Here is a 9262-nt window from a genome sequence, read left to right on the forward strand (position 1 = left end):
ATAGAATGTGCTTGTGGATGTTTCAGTCTCGCTCTGGGGAACGATGGACTGGGCTAGTCATGCATCAATGGCTCTTCCTCTGAGGAACTGCTGCACACACTCAGCCACATGAGGTCTAGCATTGTCTTTGCATTAGGAGAGACCAGGGCCACCGCAGCAAGCATATGGTCTCACAAGGGGTTCTGAGGATCTCATCCTCGGTACCTAATGGCAGTCAGGCTACCTCTGGCGAGCACACATGGAGGGCTGTGCGGCCCCCCAAAGAATGCCACCACACCATGACTGACCCACGCCAAACCGGTCATCTGCGCTGGAGGATGTTTGCAGGCAGCAGAACGTTCTCCACGGGCGTCTCCCAGACTCTGTCACGTCGTACGTCACGTGCCACTGAGCCTAGTGACACCTGTCTATATCTGATGAGCAGCCCAGGGCGCCAGTGGCAAATTTGCCAATCTTGGTGTTTCTCTTGGCAAATGCCAACGTCCTGCACGGTGTTGGGCTGTAAGCCACAACCCCCACCATGTGGATGTCGGGCCCTCATACCACCTCATGGAGTCTGTTTTCTGACGTTTTGAGCAGACACATGCACATTTGTGGCCTGCTGGAGGTCATTTTGCAGGGCTCTGGCAGTGCTCCTCCTGCACAAAGGCGGAGTAGCGGTCCGTGCTTGGGTTGTTGCCTCCTACGGCCTCCTCCAGTCTCCTGATGGTACTGGCCTGTCTCCTGGTAGCGCCTCATGCTTTGGACACTACGCTGAACAGACACGCAAACCTTTTTGCCACAGCTCGCATTGAATGTGCCATCCTGGATGAGCTGCACCTACCTGAGCCACTTGTGTGGGTTGTAGACTCCGTCTCATGCTACCACTAGAGTGAGAGCACCGCCAGCATTCAAAAGTGACCAAAACATCAGCCAGGAAGCATAGGAACTGAGAATGGTCTGTGGTCACCAGCCTGCAGAACCACTCTTTCATTGGGGGTGTCTTGCTAATTGCCTATAATTTCCACCTGTTGTCTATTCCACTTTTGCACAAGCATGTGAAATGTATTGCAATCAGTGTTGCTTCCTAAGTGACAAGTTTGATTTCACAGAAGTGGTGATGACTTGGAGTTACTTTGTGTTGTTTAAGTGTTCCTTTTTTTTTTTGAGCAGTGTATATATCTATTATATATATATATATATATATATAATATTATAAAATGTATTTCTTTATCCTTTATTTAACTAAACAAGTCAGTTAAGAACAAATTCTTATTTTACAATGACTATTACCCCCTGGCCAAGCTTTCCGCTAACGAGATGCTGGGCAATTGAGCACGCCTTTGGTAATTTTCTTCTGATCACGGCTGGTTGTGATACAGCCGGGATCAACCAAGGTCTGTAGTGATGCCTTTAGCGCTGTGATGCAGTTCACTTAGACCGCTGGTTTTTTTTATACATTAGCAAAAATGTCTAAACCTGTTTTCCGCTTTGTCATTATGGCGGTATTGTGTGCAGCCTGAGGGGGAAAAAAACGATTTAATCTATTTTAGAATGAGGCTGTAACAAAGTGGAAAAGGGAATGTGTCTGAATTACTTTCCAAATGCAATTGTATTGAATCAGTTGCTAGATATTGCAGTCCACTACAAGAAACTGAAGACACAGTAGCTCTCCAGGACGTGCTATGCTAGGTGATCTCAGTGTACGCAGACAACCCCCCCATATTTCCTTTCCCCCTTTTCTACCTTCTCTTCTATACCTTCTACTTTCTTTCTTCTCACATCTCCCCATTTTGCTCTGCAGTTTATTTTTATGTATTGCCCCCCCCCCCGCCCTGCCCCCCCCCCCCCCACCCGTCTCTTTCCATCCCCTCTTGCTTTCTCTTTTGTCCTTTTATTGTACTGTATGGTAACCCTTTGAGTTCCGTGCCCCTACCTCCCTCTGTAGGTAGCTTCTCTGGAATGCATCTTTGACAGGCTGCCCACTTTAGGGCAGCAGGAGCTACGTCCCCCCTTGCCCACCGCCCCATACTCCCAAAGCCACGAGGCGTCCCTCCTTCCCACCTGCTCAACCTCCTACCCCAAAAGCCAGGCACCATTCCAGGTAACCCACCTCCTCCCAGCTTCACCCTTAGATGCTCCGCTGACTTTTGAGGTAGGGTTATGAGTTGCGGTTGGCGTTGAGCTAATTAGCTTTTTATTAGTATGGCTGATATTTTTGCACAATCTTTTTGTCTTTTGACTGGACAAAGTTGCCGATCACCAACATCAAGAGGCTGTTTGTTTATGTGTTGCAACGCAAGATGGCTGACTCTATACTGTGAATGAGCTTCCCAGACCAACATCTGCACACCTTTTCTTTAAGTAGAGCATGGCTGTGCTCCAATTAAGAGACATTTTCAGATAAAATGGCAAACAATGCTCTTTGTACTGAAGCTCATGCTCATGCCATATAATCTTGGTTTGGCTAATGTCTGCGCAGTCATGCGCATGTTTGTGTGACCTCAGTCTTTTCCTGTCGGATTCCTTGATTGATATCAATAGATTTTTGATTATCTCAATTGTCAAAAGATGGCGCATGGTGTGAATATAGAATTGATCCTCCCGACCCTGACACAAACAGCTGCCTATTTTTGCTATGTTCACCCCACATCCGCTGACACTTGAACATTTATTTGAGAAATAATACTTTATTAATCCATGTGAGATGGAAATTCTTCTGATCTTTCCCTTAGAATGAGCTTTTCAGACGTTTGCAATTTAGGCTACAGTTTACTCTGCTTGTCATGAAATGAGAGGTGATTTGAACTTCGTAGGTGAGTGGATAAAATGTACAAGTGGTAAATTGACTGCCAAGCAAGATAGATGTATCCTCTGCTCACATCCTTTTTACACAAGCCCACCATATAATACAGAGACATGGCACATACAGTACCAGTCAAAAGTTTGGACACCCCTGCTCATTCCAGGGTTTTTCTTTATTTTTACTATTTTATACATTGTGGAATAATAGTGAAAACATCAAAACTATGAAATAACACACATGGAATCATGTAGTAACCAAAAAAGTGAGATTCTTCAAAGTAGTCACCCTTTGCCTTGACAGCTTTGCACACTCTTGGCATTCTCTCAACCAGCTTCATGAGGTATACATTTCAATTAACATGTGTGCCTTGTTATAAGTTAATTTGTTGAATTTCTTTCCTCAATGCGTTTGAGCCAATCAGTTGTGTTGTGACAAGGTAGGGGTGGTATAGAGAAAATAGCCCTATTTGGTAAAAGACCAAATCCATATTATGGTAACAGCTCAAATAACGAAAGAGAAATGAGAGTCCATCGTTAAATCTCATCGTTGTCGGTGTTCAGGCCTACCACTGTTGTGTCGTCGGCAAACTTAATGATGGTGTTGGAGTCGTGCTTGGCCATGCAGTCATGGGGGAACAGGGAGTACAGGAGGGGACTGAGCACGCACCCTTGTGTTACATACACTTACCACCTGGGGCGGCCCGTCAGGAAGTCCAGGATCCTGTTGCAGAGGGAGGTGTTTAGTCCCAGGGTCCTTAGCTTAGGTGATGAGCTTTGAGCGCACTATGGTGTTGAATAGCATTCTCACATAGGTGTTCCATTTTTCCAGGTGGGAAAGAGCAGTGTGGAGTGCAATAGATATTGCATCATCTGTGGACCTGTTGGGGCGGTATGCAAATTCAAGTTGGTCTAGGGTTTCTGGGATAATGGTGTTGATGTGACCCATGACCAGCCTTTCAAAGCACTTCATGGCTACAGACAGTACACGTCCTGGTAATCCGTTTTGCCCTACGGCCTTGTGAATGTTGACCTGTTTTAAGGTCTTATTCACATGGGTTACGGAGAGCGTGATCACACAGTCATCCGTAACAGCTGATGCTCTCATGCGTGCTTCAGTGTTGCTTGCGTCGAAGCGAGCATAGAAGTTATTTAGCGCATCTGGTAGGCTCATTACTTTACGACATGAAGACAGTCAATACGGAACATTTCAAGAACTTTGAAAGTGTCTTCAAGTGCAGTCACAAAAACCATCAAGCGCTATGATGAAACTGGCTCTCATGAGGACCGCCACAGGAACGGAAAACCCAGAGTTACCTTTGCTACAGAGGATAAGTTACCAGACTCAGAAATTGCAGCCCAAATAAATGCTTCACAGAGTTCAAGTAACAGACACATCTCAACATCAACTGTTCAGAGGAGACTGTGTGAATCATGCCTTCATGGTCGAATTGATTCAAAGAAACACTACTAAAGGACACCAATATTAAGAAGAGACTTGCTTGGGCCAAGAAACACAAGCAATGGACATTACACCGGTGGAAATCTGTCATTTGTGAAATCTGTCCTTTGGTCTGATGAGTCCAAATTTGAGATTCTTGGTTCCAACAGCTGAATCCTTTTGAGACGCATAGTAGGTGAATGGATGATCTCTGCATATGTTCCCACCGTGAAGCATGGAGGAGGTGGTGTGGGGGTGCTTTGCTGTTGACGCTGCCAGTGATTTATTTAGAATTCCAGGCACACTTAACCAGTATAGCTACCACAGCATTCTGCAGCGATACGATATGGGACTATTATTTGTTTTTCAACAGGACAATGACCCAACACACCTCCAGGCTGTGTAAGGGCTATTTAACCAAGCAGGAGAGGGATGGAGTGCTACATCAGATGACCTGGCCTCCACAATCACCCGACCTCAATCCAATTTGAGATGGTTTGGGGTGAGTTGGACAGCAGAGTGAAGGAAAAGCAGCCAGCAAGTGCTCAGCATTTGGAATCATGTAGTAACTTTTTCGGTTACTACATGATTCCATATGTGTTGTTTCATAGTTTTGATGTCTTCACTATTGTTCTACAATGTAGAAAATAGTAAAAAATTAAGATAAAACGTTAAATGATTAACTTTTGACTGGTACTGTAGATCATTGAATATATTTTGCAGGTTTTATATGGCATTAGAAAATATGATGAACCTCCATTCTCTTGAATAGATTTTCAGATTTGTCTATTGGCCATACATCCCTTTAGCCAATAAACGTGTGTGCACGTATGCTGTACGTTGATAATGAGGACTGTAATGCCAGCAGGTGGCTATACGCAGAGAAACCTTAGCAATGCAATTTCCCATCCCTCAGTCTATTGTTCTCTCACAATTCATCAATGGCATTACCGCGAGCTGCCCTTTCCCCATCAGTGACGTCAGTGGCCGCTGTCTTCGCTACTGATAACAGAAATGAATGGAATTGCACGTCCCGGAAAGACACTGAAAGCAGGGAAAAAGTGATGGCACAGCGGAGGAGAGTAGAAAAGGGAGTACTGTATGTTTCTCTCCCTCTACAGGCCTCCCTCTCTAGTTCAAGCAGCGCCATGGCAACGCAAAAGATGAATGCCAATGCGGACCAAAGGAAAAACTGACACCAAGAAAATGGAGGTCCTTGGATGAGCTATTGAAGGAGAAGAAAAAGGCAGGGGGAGAGAGTGCTTAACCTATGAAAAGGACATATCTAGTGAGGCTTTCTATTACAGAAGGAAAGTGGGATAGACCTAGTATAGGTCCCATCTCACCCCTGAGATTTACAACCCAGTCAGTACATGTGCTGAATTAATATCTGTATTCATTCAGCATTCAGTGATATCCAAAGTGAACTCAGTAATTTGTTATTAGTAAAAAACACTATCGCCAAAGAAAATAATTTGTATTAGTTTGCATTTCTTCACTATGCTGTAGTGACTGTTGCACATACTTTCCATTTCACACCAGGGTTATGTGAGCCAAATACGAAACAATGCCAAATGAAAACCCATGCACATCAATGTCTTGCACTGTTGCAATAAGCCACTGTAAGCGTTGGCAATGTGGTGAAGACTTCTAGAATCGAGACTATAGACGTTAATGCTTTCTTGGATGAGACTCCTGAGAAATCTCCAGAGTATTCTGCTCCCCTTGTGGTGGAATGCTGGGCTCAATACTGTCATCCCATTTCCCTCCCCCCTCTCTCCGGTCCATCACTGGAGCGTTAAGTCAGCGTTATCCGAATGTGAGCTTCCCCTGCTGACTCATTTTTAGAATGTGAAAACGACATCAAACACATCTGGATCTGACCAAGCACGAACCAGTTGAGATTGTGAGGGAGGGTGGGAGGGAGACTGAAGATAGGAAAGCTGGAGGGGAAGAAGAGGTTAATAAAGCACTATTTCAGAGATGAAGATTTGGACACAGCTATCTTCCTAGCTCACTCTCTCTCACACGCACACACACACACAATCCTTTCTCTCTCGCCATCTCCCATCCCCTGCACCAGTCTGTCATTCTCTGTGCACCAGGACAGACACTCGTCTCCTCATCAGATGAACATGCTGCTCTTTCCTTCTCCACAGGTTAATCCTCCCCAAGAGGGTGCTTTGGTTCTCCCGTCACGTCCAGAGCCTGCTTTCTAATTTGGACGACTGCGCAGACTTAAGTGCCTATTAAAGAGCAAGTGAAAGCGAGAAGCAGCCTCTATGCTCCTCTGGACTCCCTCAGACCCTCCCGTCTGTGGGGTAAAAAGGTGAAGTCCATACGTCCTTCCTATTGCGACCTTGGTCAAGAATCATACTCTTGCTTTCTCCAGCACCCACCGACGCTGCCTCTGCAGCCTCCGTTGTGTTTGTGAGTGAGGGGGAGGGGGAGGGTAGGGCGGATGACACGAGCTAGAGTGAAGCTGGAGTGAAGCCCCACCTTCCTCCTGTCCTGTCCTCTCCCCTCCAACCACCACCACCCCTAAGCCTGCAACAGCGGTAGCAGCGTCGACACAGCACCTACACACAGCAGCAGCAGCAGTGGCAGCAAGCAACAGCATGCTCAACTCGGTGTGGTACGCCAAAAAGATGGGCCGCCGCATCATGGGCACCCTGCGGAGGACCAAGAGGCTACACCAGCACCTGCTGGTAGGTCCAGCCTCCCTCCGAATGCTTTGCTGGGCTGCGTGAGTCATTTCATACGACGCATTAGGGAGGGAAAACAAAACCTGTGTGTGTGTGTGTGGTAAGCTACACTATCCTACTCTCATGGCATGCTCAGTGTTTCCCAGCTTAGGCCATTTAGTTTGAAAGAAGGTTGAGAACAGCAGCTTAATTCCCTTCGATAATGTTTATCGCTGATGCTGTATACATTTAGATTGATGTTGTCCTAGGGGGTTCTGTGGGAACACTTGTGTATGTTAGGGTGTCGTGTAGTACATCCGGTGCCTGTTTCTGTGTTGCTGCTTTGGGCAGCGAGTTGAAATTTAAGTCTCAACTGACTCGGCATAGTAGATACATTGAGGTGTATGTATGCTCACTGATCTTTGATGTGGAAAAAAGGACTGAACAATACCTATTTGAGAGCTAACACTGCGTCATGTGTAATTGGACACATCCTATAGGTGGGTCATTCTCACGAAACTGACATTTGACTCAAATTCTGAATGAAATTTTTACAAAATTTCCTCTTGGATCACTGAGATTAGGATCTGTACTTATCTATTTTAGAATTATTATAAGTTTTTGATCATATCATACATTTTACCACAATTTCCACAATTCTCATTATTGCAACAGTCCAAAAAATTAACTAATCAATTTAAAATATTTTTAACTTTGCTCCCCTAATGAAAAGGACTTAGTTAAACATAACGCTGACATTTCATTTTAATATATATATATWTTTTTTTAAAGGATCAAATTTAAATCTTACTTTTTCCCTAATTTGAGCTTTTTAGACATTTCGGTATTGAGAAGGCCAAGTGGGGTAAATGGGTGTTTGAAAATAAGAACCTAATTCTGAAGACATAGAAGCGAATAAATTAACCTAACTTGTGCTCATCTAATGCCTACTCTAGATGATGCATCATGGGGGAATAAAACTTTACAGGAACTTGAAAAAGTGTTACGTAATGAGACACTGTTTTATGTAATAAATATATTTTTATCTAAACATCAACTAGTATACCTTTATGATTTATGGACAAACTACAGCGACATATATTGTTTTATTGTGTTAGGTTTCTCGAAAGTAAAATAGTATAAAATGACCCGAGAATTTAATCCGGAGGCATTTCGGTAATGAGAATTTGGGGTGAAAATAAAAAATTCTGGCAAATGTGAAATGTTTTTAAAATAAGACACTTTGCCAAAAAATAGACATCTTAGTCCTCAGAATTATTTTAGATTTTTGCTGATGCGTCATGAGAATCACCCAGGTGTAAAAACACAGTTTAAGAAAAACCTAGGACTGCTCTTAATCATGAGAGCAGTCATCACCAGCACTGAAACGCCCTGCCAGAAAAGCCTTGAGTCATATCAACACGTCGTAGACACAGACCCTATGTTAGAGAAGATTTGGTGGTAGCAGCGTCGAAGGCACAGAAATGTGATGACTCAGTGGCACCTTGTAGTTGCGGGAAGCATCCGAGCGCCATAGAAACATGTCAAACCAATGTTTTGTTGTGCCTAAAGAATCCAAGGTAATGTGATAAGGGTGTAGAGTTCATTGGCAGCTTAACTCTTGACTCCTTTCAGTCACGTTGTATTTTTACCCCAGAGTGTCAAAATACCCAGCTTACCCATGAGAGGGATTGGGGTTGGAGGGTGGAACAGTAGAGGACAAACTGTTCTCATGTTTTTTTATATACAGATTTTCATTCCAATGCCTTGGCATCTCCTAGTGCACACTCATTCATACAATTGCGTCAAGGATGTTTAAATGAAGGATGATGACTAAGAGGCCACCAATAGATTGTAGTGAATTGGTGAAAACCTGCAGTAACACACAGATAGTTGAGGGCTGATGTTGGGAACCCCTGCAGTAGCACATGCCTTTCCCAGCGTTGCCTAGCAACCTCCAGGCTCCTGACACGCAGCACTAACCCGCCCTCCCTATTTACTGCATCTAAAACAGGGACCCTGCTTGCACTAGCCAATATCGCTCTCACACACACACACACACACACACACACACACACACACACACACACACACACACACACACACACACACACACATTTCAGAGGTCTGTCATCTGAAAGGTTTTCCGCATAAGCCTCATCTCCACTGTTACTTAGTATTTGGATGGACAAATGGAACCTGTTCAAATTCTGTATCTGATTACTGGTCGGGCACATATATCTAATTAATGTCAGGCGCCAGTGCAACGTCCAAATTCACTTTTCACTAATTACTCTTTAGAATGGCCTATTCGAAGAACTAGAATTTGGATCTGTGCGAGAAGCAATAGAGGCAT

General features: G+C 44.3%; 1 protein-coding gene across 1 annotated transcript in view; it reads left to right on the top strand.

Moving 5' to 3' along the window:
* LOC112080670 (disks large homolog 1) overlaps nt 1-4767 on the top strand; it is a 92808-nt gene extending 88041 nt beyond the window's left edge. Inside the window, exon 5 of the mRNA XM_024146518.2 lies at nt 4596-4767. Within this exon, the coding sequence (XP_024002286.2) occupies nt 4596-4628 (33 nt within the window). The 3' untranslated portion in view covers nt 4629-4767. The remainder of the gene's footprint in view (nt 1-4595) is intronic.
* The last annotated feature ends 4495 nt before the right edge of the window (nt 4768-9262 follow it).

The sequence above is a fragment of the Salvelinus sp. IW2-2015 genome, unplaced genomic scaffold (assembly GCF_002910315.2).
Source record: "Salvelinus sp. IW2-2015 unplaced genomic scaffold, ASM291031v2 Un_scaffold16416, whole genome shotgun sequence".
Taxonomy (NCBI): Eukaryota; Metazoa; Chordata; class Actinopteri; order Salmoniformes; family Salmonidae; genus Salvelinus; species Salvelinus sp. IW2-2015.